At 40.5% G+C, this 21,848-nt stretch overlaps 3 protein-coding genes across 3 annotated transcripts in view; all 3 read left to right on the forward strand.

Annotated features, from left to right (window-relative positions):
• LOC115433178 (olfactory receptor 52E8-like) overlaps positions 1 to 899 on the forward strand; it is a 966-nt gene extending 67 nt beyond the window's left edge. Inside the window, exon 1 of the mRNA XM_030154453.1 lies at positions 1 to 899. This exon is cut by the window's left edge and continues 67 nt beyond it. Coding sequence (XP_030010313.1) covers positions 1 to 899 — 899 coding nt within the window.
• A 1,975-nt stretch (positions 900 to 2,874) lies between these two features.
• On the forward strand, positions 2,875 to 3,840 carry LOC115432585 (olfactory receptor 52E8-like). Its single transcript, XM_030153497.1, has one exon. The coding sequence runs from the start codon at positions 2,875 to 2,877 to the stop codon at positions 3,838 to 3,840; it is 966 nt and encodes a 321-aa protein (XP_030009357.1).
• A 1,968-nt stretch (positions 3,841 to 5,808) lies between these two features.
• On the forward strand, positions 5,809 to 19,645 carry LOC115432586 (olfactory receptor-like protein COR9). The gene is made up of 2 exons (XM_030153498.1): positions 5,809 to 5,961; positions 19,028 to 19,645. The coding sequence occupies exons 1-2, from the start codon at positions 5,809 to 5,811 to the stop codon at positions 19,643 to 19,645; spliced, it is 771 nt and encodes a 256-aa protein (XP_030009358.1).
• Positions 19,646 to 21,848: the final 2,203 nt, after the last annotated feature.

The following is a 21,848-nucleotide window of genomic DNA, read 5'->3' on the forward strand; positions in this document are numbered from 1 at the left end:
GTGGGATTTCTGGCATTCCAAACATTAAGTATTACTATGTTTTTCTCTTTTTTGTTTACATTGTGTCTGTGGTGGGAAACACAGTTGTGATGGCTGTGATATACTTGGATCATAACCTGAGAACTCCAAAATATATTGCAGTTTTTAACCTTGCATTTGTGGATCTGATGGGTAGCTCTGCTTTGGTGCCGAAGCTTCTGGACATCTTTATGTTTAACCATCAGTACATCTCCTACAATGACTGCGTGAGTTTCATGTTTTTCTGCTTCACCTTCTATTCAATGCAGTCTCTTACTCTGGTTGCCCTGTCTGTGGACAGACTCATAGCTATCGTTGATCCACTTCACTATCATATGAAGGTGACTCACAAGTTCATGCTGAGTTTGATCGCCTTTTTCTGGATCTTTGTCCTTATTCTTATGATGATTCTAGTTTGTCTTCTCACAAGACTTTCTTTCTGTAAGTCTGTGGTCATTAATAGTTACTACTGTGATCATGGACCAATGTACCGACTCGGTTGTAATGATGTTACTCCGAGCCGGGCAATGGGAGGTTTTGCTCCAATTGTGATTCTTTGGCTTCCATTGATGTTCATATTAGGAAGTTACTGCGCTATTGGATATGCTATATTAAAAACATCCACAGTTTCAGAAAGGATGAAGGCCTTTAAAACTTCCACAGCTCATCTGTCTTTAGTTGCTGTCTTTTTCCTCCCAATTTTAATCACATTTTCCATAGGTTCCAGAATACATCCAAATATCAGAATCATAAACCTGTCTCTGACCTCTGTTTTCCCTCCTATGTTAGACCCAATCATTTATGTTTTGCAAACTAAGGAAATCAAAGAATCTGTGAAAAAAGTATTGAAATCGAAGAAACAAGTCCAGATTGCAGTGTAAAAAGTCACAATGTGTAAAATTTTTTCAGCCTCTGAGTTTTATATCATAATATTTATAAATTCATTTGTCTGTGGTTAACAGCAAATTTTGTGATAGATTGTTCAGTGAGTCGATAAGGAGAATTTTCCCAGTTATCTTTTTTTTTTTTTTTTTCATACAATGTGTTGTTCTTCTACAAATATTTAAGGGTGAAACAATTTCAAGCATGTGCAGCTTTATTTGTAGCATGTTGTTTCTTATACTATTTAGTCTTTCTTTGGTCGATGCCAGAATTCTGATCCTGTGACTGACGTCTGAGCTATAATCAAAGACTTCATTGGTGGATGTTCAGACTTGTGCTTTATTCATATTTGTTTAATCTTGAAATTGTTATTCCGTTATCCTCTGTTGCGTAGCACAAATATTTTCATTGAAGATGGCAAAATCATATCAAAATACTTTTAAAATTTACAACTAAACTTACTGCTTGCTGTACTTGCAGTCCTGCAATCATGCAGATGAATCTAAAAATTTAGAATGTCATGAAAAAAATATTTTTCTCTGCATTTTAATTGCAACAGTAAGACTTTTGAACATCTTAGATTTATTAATCATGAAGTGAAATAATCAAAGCATGTAATTTTGGTGATGTGTTACAGTTCATATAAATGACAAACTCAGTATCTCAAAGTATTATATTTCATAAGCTCAATAAAAAATGATTTATAATATATAAATATCAGACTTATGAAAAGTGTGTTCACTTATGTACTCAGTACTTGGTCAGGCCTTCTTTTGTATCAGATTACTGCCTCAGTGTGACCTGGCATGAAGTCCATCAGCCTGTGTCCCTGCTGAGGTGTTCTGGAAGCACAGGCTGCTTTAATATCGGCCTTCAGCTCATCTGTTGTTTTGACACTGTCACAGATGCAAAGTCCTACTGGAAAAAAAAAAAAAAATTCTATAAAGCCTGTCATCAGACAGAAACATGATGTGATCCAAATTTCTTGACAGGCAGGTTTGTTGACATTAGATCTGATCAATCCCGGTGGACCAACATGAGCAGATGAATTAACACCCCAAATCTACACTTACTGAGGAAAGTTTACACTGGAATTGAAGCAACTTGGATTCTGTGCCTCTCCACTGTTCTTCCAAATCTGCAACCTTGATTTACAAATGATGTGTAAAATGCAGTTTCATCTGAAAAGAGGACTTTGGACCAATGTGCAGAGATCCAGTTCTCCTTCTACTTGTTTCACATAATTACATTTCTTTTGGAAATCAAAGTACCTGGTCTGGAGGAAGAGTGGATTGGATTACTAATGAGTCCAGTCCACTCTAATTGTTGCTCATGCTAGATGAATGTAAAAGTAGCATTTAGCATTTTTTCCCCAGATTTCCAACTAATCTTTTTCCACACAATCTGTTTTCATGACAGTAGAGATAATATGTAGCAGAAGATGAACCTCTGGTAATTTCTCTTAATGTTTGAACTGACACTTTAAAATTTACATGTGATATTAAAATTTATTCAAACCCAACAAGTGTTTATAATGTAAGTTCAGTTTTGTCATCTGATGGAAAGTAGACTGATGTTATGATGTAGGATGTAAAGATGGCAGAGCATGGATGTAATCTGATGAAATGACTACTTTAAAATGTGTTTGATACTTTAGGTGTACAAGGGTTACAGTAGCACAGACTTTAAATTTACCGGTGTTTCTATAATTTATGAGGTGTGATGAACAATATGGTATGGAAGGCCCTGTGTCTATGGAATGAAAGTGGGTTGGACTGTTGATGAACTTCTTACAAGTCACAGACACAGTCTTTAACCTATATAACACGAAGGTAGAACAGGGGTGTTCCACTTCAGAGTCAGTCTTGTTGAAACAAATTACAGCTTGGAAACAAAAGAATAACAGAACTCATATACAGGAGAGGAGGTACCATTTACCACTGCACTCTGGACAGTGAAAGGCTAAGTTTTACTATGAACTTCTTCAACTCTGCTCTGGGAAGAAACATTACTTTTGTGCGTCCTGCTTATTTTATAATTAGTGGGTTTTCTGGTATCCCAAACATTAAGTATTACTATATTTTTCTCTTTTTTGTTTACATTGTGTCTGTGGTGGGAAACACAGTTGTGATGGCTGTGATATACTTGGACCATAACCTGAGAACTCCAAAATATATTGCAGTTTTTAACCTTGCATTTGTGGATCTGATGGGTAGCTCTGCTTTGGTGCCGAAGCTTCTGGACGTCTTTATGTTTAACCATCAGTACATCTCCTACAATGACTGCTTGAGTTTCATGTTTTTCTGCTTCACCTTCATTTCAATGCAGTCTCTTACTCTGGTTGCCCTGTCTGTGGACAGACTCATAGCTATCATTGATCCGCTTCACTATCATATGAAGGTGACTCACAAGTTCATGCTGTGTTTGATCACCTTTTTCTGGATCTTTGTCAATTTTCTTATACTGACTGCAGTTGGTCTTCTCACAAGACTTTCTTTCTGTAAGTCTGTGGTCATTAATAGTTACTACTGTGATCATGGACCAATGTACCGACTCGGTTGTAATGATGTTACTCCGAGCCAGGTAATATCAGGTCTGAGTATAGCTATAATTCTCTGGATTCCACTTTTGTTTATAATAGGAAGTTACTGCGCTATTGGATATGCTTTATTAAAAATATCCACAGTTTCAGAAAGAATGAAAGCCTTTAAAACTTGCACAGCTCATCTGTCATTAGTTGCAGTCTTTTTCCTCCCAATTTTAATCACATTTTCCACAGGTTCCAAAATACATCCAAATATCAGAATCATAAACCTGTCTCTGACCTCTGTTTTCCCTCCTATGTTAGACCCAATCATTTATGTTTTACAAACTAAGGAAATCAAAGAATCTGTGAAAAAAGTATTGAAATGGAAAAAACAAGTCCAGATTTCAGTGTAACAAGTCACAATGTGTAAAATATTTTCAGCCTCTGAGTTTTATATCATAATATTTATAAATTCATTTGTCTGTGGTTAACAGCAAATTTTGTGATAGATTGTTCAGTGAGTCGATAAGGAGAATTTTCCTAGTTATCTTACTATTTTTTTCATACAATGTGTTATTCTTCTACAAATATTTAAGGGTGAAACAATTTCAAGCATGTGCAGCTTTATTTGTAGCATGTTGTTTCTTATACTATTTAGTCTTTCTTTGGTCGATGCCAGAATTCTGATCCTGTTACTGACGTCTGAGCTATAATTAAAGACTTCATTGGTGGATGTTCAGACTTGTGCTTTATTCATATTTGTTTAATCTTGAAATTGTTATTCATTTATCCTCTGTTGTGTAGCACAAATGTTTTCATTGAAGATGAAAACCATATCAAAATACTTTAAAACATTACAACTAAACTTACTGCTTGCTGTACTTGCAGTCCTGCAATCATGCAGAAAAATCTAAAAATTTAGAATGTCACGAAAAAATATTTCTCTGCATTTTAATTGCAACAGTAAGACCTTTGAACATCTTAGATTTATTAATCATGAAGTGAAATAATCGAAGCATGTAATTTTGATGATGATGTGTTACAGCTCATGTAAATGACAAACTCAGTATCTCAAAGTATTATATTTCATAAGCTCAATAAAAAAGGATTTATAATATATAAATGTCAGACATATGAAAAGTGTGTTCACTTATGTACTCAGTACTTGGTCAGGCCTTCTTTTGTATCAGATTACTGCCGCAGTGTGACCTGGCATGAAGTCAATCAGCCTGTGTCCCTGCTGAGGTGTTCTGGAAGCACAGGCTGCTTTAATATCGGCCTTCAGCTCATCTGTAGTTTTGTCACTGTCACAGATTCAAAGTCCTACTGGAAAAAAACAATCATCTCCATAAAGCCTGTCATCAGATAGAAACATGATGTGATCCAAAATGTCTTGACAGGCAGGTTTGTTAACTTTAGATCTGATCAATCCCGGTGAACCAACATGAGCAGATGAATTAACACCCCAAATCTACACTTACTGTGGAAAGTTTACACTGGAATTGAAGCAACTTGGATTCTGTGCCTCTCCACATTTTTTCAAAATCTGCTACCTTGATTTACAAATGAGGTGTAAAATGCAGTTTCATCTGAAAAGAGGACTTTGGACCACTGTGCAAAGATCCAGTTCTCCTTCTACTTGTTTCACATAATTACATTTCTTTTGGAAATCAAAGTACCTGGTCTGGAGGAAGAGTGGATTGGACTGCTTATGAGTCCAGTCCACTCTAATTGTTGCTCATGCTAGATGAATGTAAAAGTAGCATTTATCATTTTTTCCCCAGATTTCCAACTAATTTTTATCCAGACAAACTGTTTTCATGACAGTAGAGATAATATGTAGCAGAAGATGAACCTCTGGTAATTTCTCTTAATGTTTGAACTGACACTTTGAAATTTACATAACATTAAAATTTATTCAAACCCAACCAGTGTTTGTAATGTAAGTTCAGTTTTGTCATCTGATGGAAAGTAGACTGATGTTATGATGTAGGATGTGAAGATGGCGGAGCATGGATGTAATCCGACGAAATGACTACATTAAAATGTGATTGATACTTTAGGTGTACAAGGGCTACAGTACCAAAGACTTTAAATTTAGTGGTGTGTCTATGAGGTATGATGAACAATATGGTATGGAAGGCCCTGTGTTTATGGAATGAAAGTGGGTTGGGTTGTTGATGAACTTCTTACAAGTCACAGACCCAGGGGATCAGTCTTTAACCTATATAACACAAAGGTAGAACAGGGCTGTTCCACTTCAGAGTCAGTCTTGTTGAAACAAATTACAGCTTGGAAACAAAAGAATAACAGAACTCATATACAGGAGAGGAGGTACCATTTACCACTGCACTCTGGACAGTGAAAGGATAAGTTTTACTATGACCTTCTTCAACTCTGCTCTGGGAAGAAACATTACTTTTGTGCGTCCTGCTTATTTTATAATTAGTGGGATTTCTGGCATTCCAAACATTAAGTATTACTATGTTTTTCTCTTTTTTGTTTACATTGTGTCTGTGGTGGGAAACACAGTTGTGATGGATAAATAATAATGAAAACTATAAATTTTTCTCTTTGTTGTAGTGTAAAAAAAATAAATAAAAGTAGAATTACACAAAAATGTTTACTAGCCTTTTACAAAAAATGTGAATAACCTGAAATTTCTTAAGAGAAGTCTGGAATTTTAATAATATTCTGCCTCTTACTAAATGTTGTGTGTATTTGTAGATCCACTGTGATCTGTAAGTTGTGATACATATATATAAATGATAAACTAAGGCATAATATTATTAAAATTGCACTTCTTTTTCTTAAGAATTTTCAGGTTCATATTTGTTCATGTTACATTCAAGTACGGTTCGTAGATGTAAACATTTTCATTATGGAATTTGACTTCTTTTCACTCAAAACAGAAAAAAAAACTTTGGAGTTGACATTATTTATAAGTCCTTATCCTATCATTTATATTATTTTACTGGTCTGGCCCACTTTATATCATTATTAGGCTGGATGTGGCCCCTGAACTAAAATGAGTTTGACACTTCCGTGCTAGATGAATGTAAAAGTAGCAGTAATCAGTTTTTCCCAGGATTTCAACTAATTTTTATCCAGACAATCTTGTAATGATAGTCAGAATAATATGTTGCAGAAGATGAACCTGTGGTAATTTTTGTTCATCTTCGAACTGATGCTTTGACATTTACATCTGACACTAACATTAATTCAAACCAAAACAGTGTTTGTAATATAAGTTCAGTTTACACACACACTCTGGTTTTGTATGTGTGTAGCACCTAAGCTCAGCAGATAGAGAACAGGTTTCCCAAGAAAAGCTGGACATCAAACTTCTCTTCAAAGCTTTACTCAACACTTACTGTAAAACTGCAAAAGCATCCATACAGAATGTGCCTCAGTTATGTTCGTTGCCTTAGAACATTTACATGGTATGGAGCCCCATGCTCAGAACGGAAACAAAACAGACATGACAATAGAATGGGAGAAGTTTTTGGAGTTTTATTTTGACCTGGGCCTAAAATACAAAGACATTAAAGGTCCCAAAATACAAAGACATTAAAGGTCCCATATTATGCTATTTTTCAGTCACGTCATATAGGTCTCAGAACCCCAAAAACATAGTATTTAAGTTTGTTTGCCCCAAAATCATCCTTTTTTCGGAGTTTCAGCGGTCGAAAAAGTCACTCTCACCAGCCCTCCTCAGAACAGGCTGTTTCTGGGCCTGCTTCCGGGTATGCAAATGAACGCATCTGTTCATGCACACTCCCCCTCCCCTCTCTGGGAGAGGACGCGGCTTACGCTAGCGGTACTAATCTGTTCTGAATGCACAAGTCACCTGTCTGAAATGCCCCTCTCTCGTCTACAATACACATGTCTCAGACAGAACGTCTTTCCAAACACTGGCTTTCTTTGCCTTGAGCCGTGATTGAGCCCCGACGGAAAACGGCGGTGTTGTGTCGGGTTTGTGGACCTGACACGGAAAGACGCCTGCCGCCACTAATGCAGGCAGCTACTAACAAGCTTGATGCTAACTATACTGATGCCAACCACAAAAGGCCCGTGTTCAAAGTAGTTATGTTGAATGTATCTTGATATTATCAGCTCTTGCATGTTAACGGGGACGCAAATGTTAGCAGCAGTATCCGAGCTATGTTAGCTGCCATGCTAACGTTAGACGTACACATAAACAACCACCAGCTTATCCGTAATGTAGGGTTATGCAGTAAAGATACAAAAAACTGATAAGAACTTACATCTCCCACACTTGTACTTGGGTCACGAAGCGTTGGTACTGCGTCCTTCTTGATTCGGAGTCTTTGTGCTAAGCCGGAGCTGTATGGGCCCATGTTAAAAAAACACTCGTCCATGAAATGCCGGGCACACACATACAAGCGTTTGGGAATGTTGTTTGGTATATGACCAGCAAAGATATAATCCAGCCACTTTTTACGGAGAGGCTCGGAAGTGGGGAGCAAAAATAAACTATCGTGTTGGTGTGTGCAGCCAACAACACCACAACTTGCGTGTCTCGCCTTCGCCATGTTTGTTGTCCAAGAGGTACTTTGCCAGGGTGGGGCTCGCTTTGCCACGGTGGGGCTTACCTTTTCATGCAGGGTGAGGGCACAGTCAGGGGGAGGAGTTAAATCCGCTTATGTCGTCATAAGCGGACCCAACTCAAACTCGGCCGTTTGAGCAGGCATTTTCACTAAATGTGGTGTAGCAAGGCAGGGAGGAAACAGACAGTTTTCAAATTCGAACCTCATAATGAGGCTACTGCAACACACACTACTATAAGAAAACTTTCACAAAGTGAGATTTGCATAATACGGGACCTTTAAAACAGTGCTTGGCAGGAGACATGGGTTTGATGTTAGTGAGAGACATCTAAGAAGATTCTTCAGTGTGAGTGGACTTTCCCGTCGCAAAGCATATTCGGATCTTGCGGTCCTGGTTGATTTCGTTAAGAACCAAACGCAATACTCCGGACAGCTTCACGGGTATAGATGGATGTACGTGAAATGCAGAGAATGTGGACTACGGGTGAGGAGAGAGGATGTGAGATTGGCATTAAAGGAACTGTACATCCATCTATACCCCTGACGCTGTCTGAGTATTGCAATCTTCTTTCTGTTAGCTCTAGTAGTTTTCGTTTACCTTCCTCCAAGTGGTTACTTTTGACTGTTCCCTGAGTTCTGACAGACGTTGGACAAGGTGCATTTTCCTACCATGCACCACGGTCATGGAATAATCTTCAAAAAACTGTAAAATTACATACACTCATTTCTGTTATTAATTTTTAGAAGTATCATGGAGAATGCAGTGAAGGAGGAATGTCACAGTTTTTCTTGATGCCATTATGGTTGAATAGTTGTTATTGTGTCTTATTGTTAATTGTGTATCATGTATGTGTATGTGTTGACGTTGCCCGGTACGGCGCAGCCGGGGCCCCACCCTGGAGCCAGGCCTGGGGTTGGGGCTCGTATGCGAGCGCCTGGTGGTCGGGCCTATGCCCACGGGGTCCGGCCGGGCCCAGCCCGAAAGAGCGACGTGGGCCCAACCTCCGATGGACTCACCGCCCATCGAGGGAATCATAGGGGCCGGGTGCAGTGTGGATTGGGTGACAGTCGAAGGCAGGGAGCCCGACAACCCGATCCCGGGACACGGAGTCTAGCTGTTGGGACATGGAATGTCACTTCGCTGGGGGGGAAGGAGCCAGAGCTTGTGAGGGAGGTTGAGAGATACTGTCTAGATATAGTCGGGCTCACCTCCACACATAGCTTGGGCTCTGGAACCCAACCCCTCGAAAGGGGCTGGACTCTTCACTTCTCTGGCGTTGCCCGTGGTGAGAGGCGGCGGGCTGGTATGGGCTTACTCATAGCCCCACAGCTCAGCCGCCATGTGTTGGAGTTCACCCCGGTGAACGAGAGGGTCGCGTCCCTACACCTTCGGGTCGGGGACAGGTGCCTCACTGTTGTTTCGGCCTACGGGCCGAACAGCAGTGCAGAGTACCTGGCCTTCTTGGAGTCTCTGGGAGGGGTGCTGGATGGTGCTCCGACTGGGGACTCCATTGTTCTCCTGGGCGACTTCAATGCCCATGTGGGCAACGACAGTGAGACCTGGAGGGGGGTGATGGGGAGGAATGGTCTCCCTGATCTGAACCCGACTGGTGTTCTGTTACTGGACTTCTGTGCTAGTCACAGTTTGTCCATAACAAACACCATGTTCCAACACAGGGATGTCCATAAGTGCACTTGGCACCAGGACACCCTAGGCTGGAGGTCGATGATCGACTTCATTGTCGTATCATCAGACCTCCGGCCGCGTGTTTTGGACACTCGGGTGAAGAGAGGGGCAGAGCTGTCAACCGATCACCACCTGGTGGTGAGTTGGATCCGCTGGCGAAGGAGGAAACCGGACCGACTCGGCAGGCCCAAACGTGTTGTGAGGGTCTGTTGGGAATGTCTGGCGGAACCCGATGTCTGTGTGGTTTTCAACGCCCACCTCCGGGAGAGCTTCTCCCAGATCCCGGGGGAGGCTGGGGACATTGAGTCCGAGTGGACCATGTTCTCCACCTCCATTGTCGAAGCGGCTGCTCGGAGCTGTGGTCGCAAGGTCTCCGGTGCCTGTCGTGGCAGCAATCCCCGAACCCGGTGGTGGACCCCGGAAGTAAGGGATGCCGTCAAGCTGAAGAAGGAGTCTTATCGGGCCTTGTTCGCCCGTGGGACTCCCGAGGCAGCTGATGGGTACCGGAAGGCCAAGCGTGCTGCAGCCCAGGCGGTTGTGGAGGCAAAAACTCGGGTCTGGGTGGAGTTTGGGGAGGCCATGGAGGAGGACTATCGGTTGGCCTCGAGGAAATTCTGGCAAACCATTCGCTGCCTCAGGAGGGGAAAGCAGTGCGCCACCAACACTGTTTACAGTGGAAGTGGGGAGCTGCTGACCTCGACTGGGGATGTTGTCGGGCGGTGGAAGGAATACATCGAGGATCTCCTCAATCCCACTGCCACGTCTTCCATAGAAGAAGCAGAGGCTGAGGTCTCAGAGGTGGACTCGTCCATCACCCAAGCTGAAGTCACTGAGGTGGTTGGCAAGCTCCTCAGTGGCAGGGCACCGGGGGTGGATGAGATTCGCCCTGAGTACCTTAAGTCTCTGGATGTGCAGGGACTGTCTTGGTTGACACATCTCTGTAACATCGCGTGGTGGTCGGGGACAGTATCTCTGGATTGGCAGACCGGGGTGGTGGTTCCCCTTTTTAAGAAAGGGGACCGGAGGATGTGCTCCAACTATAGGGGGATCACACTCCTCAGCCTCCCAGGGAAAGTCTATTCCAGGGTACTGGAGAGGAGGATCCGACCGATAGTCGAACCTCGGATCCAGGAGGAACAATGCGGTTTTCGTCCTGGTCGTGGAACGCTGGACCAGCTCTATACTCTCCATCGGGTGCTCGAGGGTTCATGGGAGTTCGCCCAACCAGTCCACATGTGTTTTGTGGATCTGGAGAAGGCGTTCGACCGTGTCCCTCGTGGTATCCTGTGGGGGGTGCTTCGGGAGTATGGGGTCCAGGGCCCTTTGCTAAGGGCAGTCTGGTCCTTGTATGACCGAAGCAGGAGCCTGGTTCGCATTGCCGGCAGTAAGTCAGACCTGTTCCAGGTGCATGTTGGACTCCGGCAGGGCTGCCCTTTGTCACCGGTTCTGTTCATAATTTTTATGGACAGAATTTCTAGGCGCAGCCAAGGGCCAGAGGGGGTCCGGTTTGGGGACCACAGGATTTCATCTCTGCTTTTTGCAGATGATGTCGTCCTGTTGGCCTCATCGAACCTGGACCTTCAGCGTGCACTGGGGCGGTTTGCAGTCGAGTGTGAAGCGAGCGGGATGAAGATCAGCACCTCCAAATCCGAGGCCATGGTTCTCGGCCGGAAAAAGGTGGTTTGCCCTCTCCGGGTCGGTGGGGAGTCTTTGCCCCAAGTGGAGGAGTTTAAGTATCTCGGGGTCTTGTTCATGAGTGAGGGAAGGATGGAGCGTGAGATTGACAGACGGATCGGTGCAGCGTCTGCAGTGATGCAGTCGCTGTACCGGTCAGTTGTGGTAAAGAAGGAGCTGAGCCGAGAGGCGAAGCTCTCGATTTACCGGTCAATCTACGTTCCTACCCTCACCTATGGTCATGAGCTTTGGGTCATGACCGAAAGGACAAGATCCCGGATACAAGCGGTCGAAATGAGTTTCCTCCGTCGGGTGGCTGGGCGCACCCTTGGGGATAGGGTGAGGAGCTCAGTCACCAGGGAGGAGCTCGGAGTACAGCCGCTGCTCCTCCGCGTCGGGAGGGGCCAGCTGAGGTGGCTCGGGCATCTGTTTCGGATGCCTCCTGGACGCCTCCCTGGGGAGGTGTTCCGGGCATGTCCCACCGGGAGGAGACCTCGGGGAAGACCCAGGACACGTTGGAGAGACTATGTCTCTCGGCTGGCCTGGGAACGCCTCGGGATCCCCCCGGAAGAGCTGGAGGAGGTGTCTGGGGAGAGGGAAGTCTGGGCATCCCTGCTTAGACTGTTACCCCCGCGACCCAGCCCCGGATAAGCGGAAGAGAATGGATGGAATGATGGGTGTGTTTTATGTTGACTGGACTTTGTATGGCTGCTGCCTTGGCCAGGTCTCCCTTGCAAAAGAGATTCCTTATCTCAATGGGACTTCCTGGTTAAATAAAGGTAAAAGAAAAAAGAAAAAAAAAAAAAATTGGATCTTAATGATATCCAGGACCGCAAGATTTGAATACATGTTGTGATGAGAAAGTCCTTTTTGCTGAAGAATCTTTTAGACGTCTCTCTCATCTAACTATTCTTAAGTGATTTATCAGCATTTATTTATATTATCCTCTGTATTTTGTATTTTATCAATATAAATGAGGTAGTTTCCTGCATTTAATTCACAGATCATGTAGATGTCTGTAAAAGCTGAAAACAGAAAACAGCAGGAAAAAAAAAGACTTTTTCTGCCAGATATATTATAATAGCCCTGCAGTCCTTGACAACTGAGACAGAGGACAGTTCCACCGGTTTCAGGTTTAAAGGTCCCGTATTATGCTATTTTTCAGTCACGTCATATAGGTCTCAGAAGCCCAAAAACATAGTATTTAAATTTGTTCGCCCCAAAATCATCCTTTTTTCGGAGTTTCAGCGGTCGAAAAAGTCACTCTCACCAGCCCTCCTCAGAACAGGCTGTTTCTGGGCCTGCTTCTGGGTATGCAAATGAACGCATCTGTCCACGCCCACTCCCTCTCCCCTCTCTGGGAGAGGACACGGCTTACGCTAGCGGTACTATGCGCTAATGTTGACTGTGAAGCCATGGCTCTCTCGTCTACAATACACATGTCTCAGACAGAACCTCTTTCCAAAAACTGGCTTTCTTTGCCTTGAGGCGTGATTGAGCCCCGACGGAAAACGGCGGTGTTGTGTCGGGTTTGTGGACCTGACACGGAAAGACGCCTGCCGCCACTAATGTAGGCAGCTACTAGGGCTGCTCGATTAATCGATTTTAAATCGAAATCGGATTTTTTAATTAGGACAACTTTTAAAAAAGGGAAATCATAAAATCGATTTCATCTCTCTTGTGCCTCCGGGCCGCGCGCCTCCGCGTGCCCGCGGGCTACCATAGGCTCTTCCTGTGACAGCAGTCTGTCACAGAAGTCCGTGTAATGACCGGACGTTAAATCTGTTAATGAACCCGCAGTACTTATACCAATATAAGCCGTGGCTTCACGCACGGATCCCGCAATTGAAATATAACTGCAAGCGGATCACTCATCTTCCGTTGTCCCGGATCAGTACCGTACTGTCTTCCGAACCGGGTCCGGGTCTCGGGGTCATCAACCTCAGCAGAGGAGCCCACACAGCCCTGTGCCCACACACATCCACCAGCTCCACAGATAGAATCCCTCCAGTGTGTCCTGGGTCGGTCTGTTCCACGCACAGATCCCCCAGTTTAAATAGAACCGCATGTGGATCACTCATATTAACCTGGTCCACGCACACACGACTGATGCCTGTCACTGACTGACACTGGTATCACTGCTGTGGACCAGATACCCAGAAAAGAAAGAAAAAAAAAAACTTTTTTAAAAAAATAATTAATTTAGTCCTCTTACTTGCTAAATTTTTCATTCACAAATGTAAATTCTGTAACACAAAACCAAATATTATTTATGTTTTGTAAAATGTTGAAATTTATTTAAAGCTGTTCGATAAATGTGGAAACAAAGACTGTAACAACTATCAGTATTTGCTCTGATTTGGACATTTTCCTATAGTGTATTCCCCCTGACAAACTTATATTATTTTCTTGTTGTATACATTGTTTGTATACTCTACTTCATTTTAAAGATTTAATGAAGAGAAAAAACAAAACAAAACTGTGGGTTCATCACGTGATCCCATCACAGCTTTGAGGTCAGAGCAGTGGCTTGCATTGTGGGCTGCTCACGAAAACGACATGCTGACTGCTGTGGCCTTTTCTAGTTATACCCTAAAATTGAAATTGAAAATCGAGTTTTTAGAGGAAAAAATCGGGATTTTTTTTTTTTTGCCAAAATCGTGCAGCCCTAGCAGCTACTAACAAGCTTGATGCTAACTATACTAATGCCAACCACAAAAGGCTCGTGTTCAGAGTAGTTATGTTGAATGTCTCTTGATATCAGCTCTTGCATGTTAACGGGGACGCAAACGTTAGCAGCAGTAACCGAGCTATGTTAGCTGCCATGCTAAAGTTAGACGTACACATCAACAACCACCAGCTTATCCGTAATGTAGGGTTATGCAGTAAAGATACAAAAAACTGATAAGAACTTACATCTCCCACACTTGTACTTGGGTCACGAAGCGTTGGTACTGCGTCCTTCTTGATTCGGAGTCTTTGTGCTAAGCCGGAGCTGTATGGGCCCATGTTCAAAAAACACTCGTCCGTGAAATGCTGGGCACACACATACAAGCGTTTGGGAATGTTGTTTGGTACATGACCATCAAAGATATAATCCAGCCACTTTTTACAGAGAGGCTCGGAAGTGGGGAGCAAAAATAAACTTTCGTGTTGGTGTATGCTGCCAACAACACCACAACTTGCGTGTCTCGCCTTCGCCATGTTTGTTGTCCAAGAGGTACTTTGCCAGGGCGGGGCTCGCTTTGCCAGGGTGGGGGCACAGTCAGGGGGAGGAGTTAAATCCGCTTATGTCGTCATAAGCGGACCCAACTCAAACTCGGCCGTTTGAGCAGGCATTTTCACTAAATGTGGTGTAGCAAGGCAGGGAGGAAACAGACAGTTTTCAAATTCGAACCTCATAATGAGGCTACTGCAACACACACTACTATAAGAAAACTTTCACAAAGTGAGATTTGCATAATACGGGACCTTTAAAGGACTGAGCAGACGGGAACAAAAGCTGTTTTCACAGCCACAATTTACGCTGCTAAACTTCTCACCTGAACAACCACACAGCCGTAGCTCTCTTTTCTTTTCTCCCACTCTCTCCTCACTCTCTTTGCACATTTGCACAAAAGGCCAAGGCACAGGAACAAAACAGTCATTGCCTGAACACCAATACCCCCTAATGCAGAAACACAACAACACTTAACATCTTTAACACAGGTTATCACAATATAAATAACTGAACATAAACCCAGTGTGTCCAAACACTGTCATTGATCCAACTCCATGGGTTTTACTGGTGAATCAGTGTTATAGTAGAGGACAGTGTTTCCATGGTAACTACAGAGCCGCTGAACACCCAAATGGGTCATGTCTGATGACAATGAAAACATAAATAACTGTATTTTACACCAATTATTTACATGTATTGGTAGGATTAGTGGATCAACAGGTATTAAACAGTTTAGATCAGTAGATGATATTGGTCGGTGATGGATCTTTGGGTCTTTATGGGTTAACTGCAATATTCCAGACAGCTTCAGGGGTATAGATGGATGTACAGTTACTTTATTGCCAATCTCACATCCTCTTTTCTCACCCATAGTCCACATCCTCTGCATTTCACGTACATCCATCTATACCAGTGAAGCTGTCCGGAGTATTACGTTTGGTTCTTAATGAGATCAACCAGGACCGCAAGATTCGAATATGCTTTGCGAGGGGAAAGTCCACTCCCACTGAAGAATCTGTATTTTAGGCCCAGGTCAAAATAAAACTCTAAAAACTTCTCCCATTCTATTGTCACATCTGTTTTAATTCTGTTCTGAGCATGGATGACCCAGAGGAACATTGCTCTTAATCTAAACAGTTTCGAAAAACTTGATCCAATTTTTTTTTTTCTTTAAATTTGTTTCTCTTAATGTCCCCTCATGGGCTTCGTAACATGGCATTATATATTTAATGGATAAATTAAATTGCTAGCTTGAGGTTAACTTGAATGGAAAATTCCATAGAGGGTATGCACGTGAGGTCACTGCTAGCGGAAGTCACCGTGGTTCCACCCACTGAGTGGCAGAAAGAGGGAGATGAGTGACAGCGTTGGCTTCAATACTGTCTAAAATGAAGAACAATATTTAATAAAAAATGGGGCAGAGCTGTTGTGCGATTGATTGTATGAACAGGTTTGAAAAGCAGTCGGAGCTATCGATATACAGACACCGAAAGACAAAGAAAAGAGAAGTAGATGGATCCACAAATCCAGGAGACCAAACCTAGATCTGTGGATCCTGTTTGGTGTGAGGTAACATTAATTTATGCTGTACGTTTGGGTCAAATCATACTTTAAATGACGTATTGTTTTGGCGAACATTACTTCTTAGTAAAGCTCTTCGTTTCATGATCAGATCTTTCATGGTTTTTGTCTTCATTTTGTGATTCTGAACCTTGTGGTCCTACATGATTAGTAAACTAACTTAAACTGAAGCTAACCCAGTTGTTCAAATATGGGGAAACTGAAGAATAAAACTACAACGGAGTATTAGGGCCACATGAGAAAATAAAAACACTTGTCACTACGAGTATAAAGTCATAAAATATCGTCATAAAACCCGTAATTTTATGAGAATAAAGTCAAATACAAACAGAATCACAATGTTATGAGAATAGTCATAGTTTATAAAAAAAAATCATAATTTAACAAAAATATCATTCGTTTATGAGATTAAAGCCGCCATATTCCGACAATAAAGCCATAATATTACAAGAATAATGTCGGAATTTAAAAACAGGTGGGAAAAATCTCCTAATTTCCTAGAATCCAGTGGTCCCGTGCTGGTCCACAGCAGTAGTATCTGTGTTGTATAAAGTACTTGATATGAACTAGACGTAAATCTCCTCAGTACCTGTAGATCATGCATATATTCACTGGGGTCAGTACATAGTCTACTGTAAATGCACTTTGGATCAGCTGGTTCTCTGCCTAGTTTTGGACCCTGGTTGTCAGTAATGATGAAACCATGTATATTTGTTTCAGGTAAAAATAGTGATGATCCCCTACACCCTAGATGTCAGGATACTCCATTTCTGTCCACATGTCAATGTTCGTGGACCACTTGTTCTTTGGTAGCTCGTACGGATCCATGTCCAGTCCACTTGTCCTTAATTTAATTTCATATTTCAAATTTTCCTGGTCTCCCTGTGTTTACTGCTATACTCCGTCATGTTGAGCAGGTTGGTTTTTGCCACTCACTCTGATTTAGAGGGGCGTGGCCCGGGGGGGGGGAGTGATGTATGTGTATACCCTGTATCGACATGGTAAGGATTAGCATTTACAAATTAACTGGAAATGTATAACGTCCCTTTATCCAACAACAAAGGTTTACATCAAATATAATTTTATCATGCATTCAGACAATAACTTAACATAAAAATACTCAAAGTCAAATGTTTTCCTGGCCATAAAAACAGCGTCAGAAAAGCATGTTTGTTTAGCTCCTTCTTAGGTCTGAACTGACTATGGTAACACCAAAAGGACAAAATATACATCACTGTAACTTATTTTTACCATTAGAGGGCTCCCTTTGCTTGATATTAACAACAGAACATCACACTAATAATTATTCAAACCAAAACAATGTTTGACATATAAGTTCAGTTTCGGTCATTTGATGGAAAGTAGACTGATGGTATGAGGTAGTTTTTTAAGATGGGAGAACATAACATATAAAATGTATAAAATACTTTGTGTACCACCGACTTTTAATTTCGCGGTGTGTCTATAATTTATGAGGTATGATGAACAATATGGTGTGGAAGGCCCTGTGTTTATGGAATGAAAGTGGGTGGGGTTGTTGATGAACTTCTTACAAGTCACAGACACAGGGGATCAGTCTTTAACCTATATAACACGAAGGTAGAACAGGGCTGTCCCACTTTAGAGCCAGTCTTGTTGAAACAAATTACAGCTTGGAAACAAAAGAGAATAACAGAACTCATACAGGAGAGGAGGGACCATTCACCACTGCACTCTGGACAGTGAAAGGATAAGTTTTACTATGAACTTCTTCAACTCTGCTCTGGGAAGAAACATTACTTTTGTGCGTCCTGCTTATTTTATAATTAGTGGGATTTCTGGTATCCCAAACGTTAAGTATTACTATATTTTTCTCTGTTTTGTTTACATTTACATTTGTTTACACAGTGCACACAAGGGCCATTTACCACTGAAAACTAACCCCAACCATACCCTAACCCTAACCTTAACCATTTAACGCCCATGCCTAACCTTGAGCAGACACTGGAACCGTATTTAATCATTTAACTGCTTTGCAAACTATATTAATGGAAATATCTATATTTTAAAATAACTATTATTTAGCGCACGAGCTCCACTTCCGGTGGGGTACTTCCTTAGCATTAGCCACATTAGCCGAAAGCCTTAAAATTTTTCAGCCTATCCTTTTATTTTTTGTGGTGGTCTTAATTTTAAAGCAAGACACCTTTCGGGTAAACAGCGCCCCCATAATTGAAAAGGTGGATGATGTTTTTTTTTTTTTTCTTATAGTGGATATTTTTTTGGGCTGCTCTCTTTTTTTTTCTCATAGTAGATACATTTTTTTCACCTGTTTTTTTTTTTTTTTTCTTATAGTGAATAATTTTTTGGGCTAGTAGATAATTTTTTTTGCCTGTTCTCTTTTTTTTTCTTTTAGTGGATAATTTTTTTGGCTGGTCTCTTTTTTTTCTTATAGGGGATTTTTTTTTTCATCTAGTGGATAATTTATTTTAGGCTGTTCTCTTTTTTTTCTTACAGTGGATAATTTTTTTTGGGCTGTTCTCTTTTTTTTTCTTGTAGTAGATAATTTTTTTCATGTAGTGGATAATTTTTTTTAGGCTGTTCTCTTTTTTTTCTTATAGTGGATAATTTTTTTTAGGCTGTTCTCTTTTTTTTCTTGAAGTAGATAATTTTTTTCATCTAGTGGATAATTTTTTGTAGGCTGTTCTCTTTTTTTCTTATACTGGATAATTTTTTTGGGCTGTTCTCTTTTTTTTCTTGTAGTAGATAATTTTTTTCATCTAGTGGATAATTTTTTTAGGCTGTTCTCTTTTTTTTTTCTTGTAGTAGATAATTTTTTTCGTCTAGTGGATAATTTTTTGGCCTGTTGCACCTCTGGGCCACCGTAGGTTGCCCTGTCTGTGGACAGACTCATAGCTATCATTGATCCACTTCACTATCATATGAAGGTGACTCACAAGTTCATGCTGCGTTTGATCGCCTTTTTCTGGATCCTTGTCATTTTTCTTACACTGACTGCAGTCAGTCTTCTCACAAGACTTTCTTTCTGTAAGTCTGTGGTCATTAAGAGTTACTACTGTGATCATGGACCAATGTACCAACTCGGTTGTAATGATGTTACTCCGAGCCGGGTAATAGCACGTCTGAATATGGTTGTAATTCTCTGGATTCCAATAGTGTTTATAATAGGAAGTTACTGCGCTATTGGATATGCTATATTAAAAATATCCACAGTTTCAGAAAGAATAAAAGCCTTTAAAACTTGCACAGGTCATATTTCATTAGTCATAATCTATTTCTTCCCAGTTTTAATCACATATTCTCTGAGTTCAAAAATACAAATAAATTTCAGAATCATAAACCTGTCTCTGGCCTCTGTTTTCCCTCCTATGTTGAACCCAATCATTTATGTTGTACAAACTAAGGAAATCAAAGAACCTATTAAAAAAAGTACTGAAATTGAAAAAATAAGTCCAAATTGCCGTGTAAAAAGTCACTATTTATAAACTATTTTCAGCCTCTGAGATTTATGTCATAAAATTTATAAATTCATTTGTCTGTGGTTAACAGCACATTTTGTGATTCAGTCAGATTGTTCGGTGTTTATTGAGCATTTCCCCATTTATGTTATTTGTTGTTTAATTACCGTGTGTTATTCTTCCACACATATTTAAGAGTGAAACCCTTTCAAACATGTACAGCCTTATTTGTTGCATTTGTTTTCTTCTGATAATAATTAGTCTTTCTTTGATGCCAGAATTATGATCCTGTGACTGACATCTGAGCTTTATTCATGTTACATCTTGAAATTGTATCATCTGTTGTACAGCACAAATGTTTCTATTAAAAATGGCAAAGTTGTACTATAACATATATAAACATTTCAACTTCATATACTACTTGTTCTGTATTTGCAGCCGAGAAATCTTATATATAGATGCATGTCAAAAAGTAGAATAACATGAAAAAAATGTTTTTCTCCCCATTATTTAATCGCAACTGAAACTTTGTTTTCTGTGTTAGATTCATTACTTTTTAAAGTGAACTATTTCAAGCCTGTAATTTTGATGATGATGTCTTACAGCTCACATAAAAGAAGTTTAGTATCTCAAAGTATTATATTTCATAAGATCAATAATAAAGGATTTGTAATATACAAATGTCAGACTTATGAAAAATGTGTTCATTTATGTACTCAGTACTTGGTAAGGCCTCCTTTTGCATCAGATTACTGCCTCAGTGTGACCTGGCATTGAGTCCATCAGCCTGTGTCCCTGCTGAGGTGTTCTGGAAGCACAGGTTGCTTTAATATCAGCCTTCAGCTCATCTGTATTGTTGGGTCTGGGGTCTCATCTTACCCTTGACAGTTCCACAAAGATTCTGTATGAGCTTCCAGTCAGACCAGTTAGATGACCAAATTAATACTCAGAGTGCCAAGGGTATTTTCTTGAAATTTACATTCTTTCTTAAATTTGCCTTTTTAAGGTACTTTCAAACAAAACAATACCCAAGTGTTTTATATCAAAATGTTTTAGATAGAAAGACTTATTTCCATCCTTGGGCACAGTAGAAAGAGAAAATTCACTCCAAACACTGAAAGTTTGGAAAACGGATTTCTGAAAACTTTTAAGTCTCTCATGAAAATCTTTGGGGCAATACCCTGAAATTTCCCCTTGTGGGACTAATAAAAACATATCTTATATTATCTTAAATACACATTACCTCATGCACATGAAGTGCTATGGTAACAGAAATAGGTTTACCAAAGTCTTACCTCTACAAAAATAGTGCAGTATATGAATGAAATAAAAAGTAGGTGTAGAAAAGATGTCTATTATGAAATTTCATAATATAATCTCGTTTTTTGAGCATAAATTTTGTATGTCATTCTATTTTCACCAAACGTATTAGATGTGAGATAAATGAGGTTGAATAATGAATAACAATTACATATCAAGCTATAATATATATATTTACAAAGCATGTAATTTTTAAATACAGTATATAAATTCTTCTCCAACATATGAGTATGAGGGCTTCAATTTCAAAAGATCGTAAGCCGTTTTTTTTTTTTTTTTTTTAGGTAAAGTCATAATCTATAATTTGACTTACAAATATCTCATCTCTTACGTAATGTAGGTGAGTTACAACTACATAACAAATGTATGGCTGTGTGATACTTTTACATCAGAGATTGAGGAAGAGAAAGGCACACCTCTTTCTACACAAGGAAAACACCTCAAACACACTTTGTATTTTTACTTATATCTTTGTACACCATTTTGAGCACTTGATGTTGTTTTAAATGTGCTATATAAACTTGACCTTACCTTACATTTAATCTGAATTCATACTGTGATCAGAAAGGATTAACAATGGGGTCATTTTAACTCGGCAAACAAAAACATATCCATCATTATCAAACAGGGTGGCTGAGGGGTCAATACACACACAATTTATTGTATAAACAAACAGATCAGGACAGTACTCAGACAAATGAATTTGTCACTACAAGCATAAAAACAGTTTTTTCATGTCAGATCAGAAGTAAACAAATGTATTCAATGACAAAATAAAATATCAAAGTTCAGATGCAAATTATATGGAAAAAGTGACTGTGCTTGTGTTTGCAGTCATATGGAAATGAATGTGTATGATAGTATGTTATTAATGGCTTGCATGCAACAGACACAGGGGATTGTACACTGA

Source organism: Sphaeramia orbicularis, chromosome 14 (genome assembly GCF_902148855.1).
Source record: "Sphaeramia orbicularis chromosome 14, fSphaOr1.1, whole genome shotgun sequence".
In the NCBI taxonomy this organism is placed as follows: Eukaryota; Metazoa; Chordata; class Actinopteri; order Kurtiformes; family Apogonidae; genus Sphaeramia; species Sphaeramia orbicularis.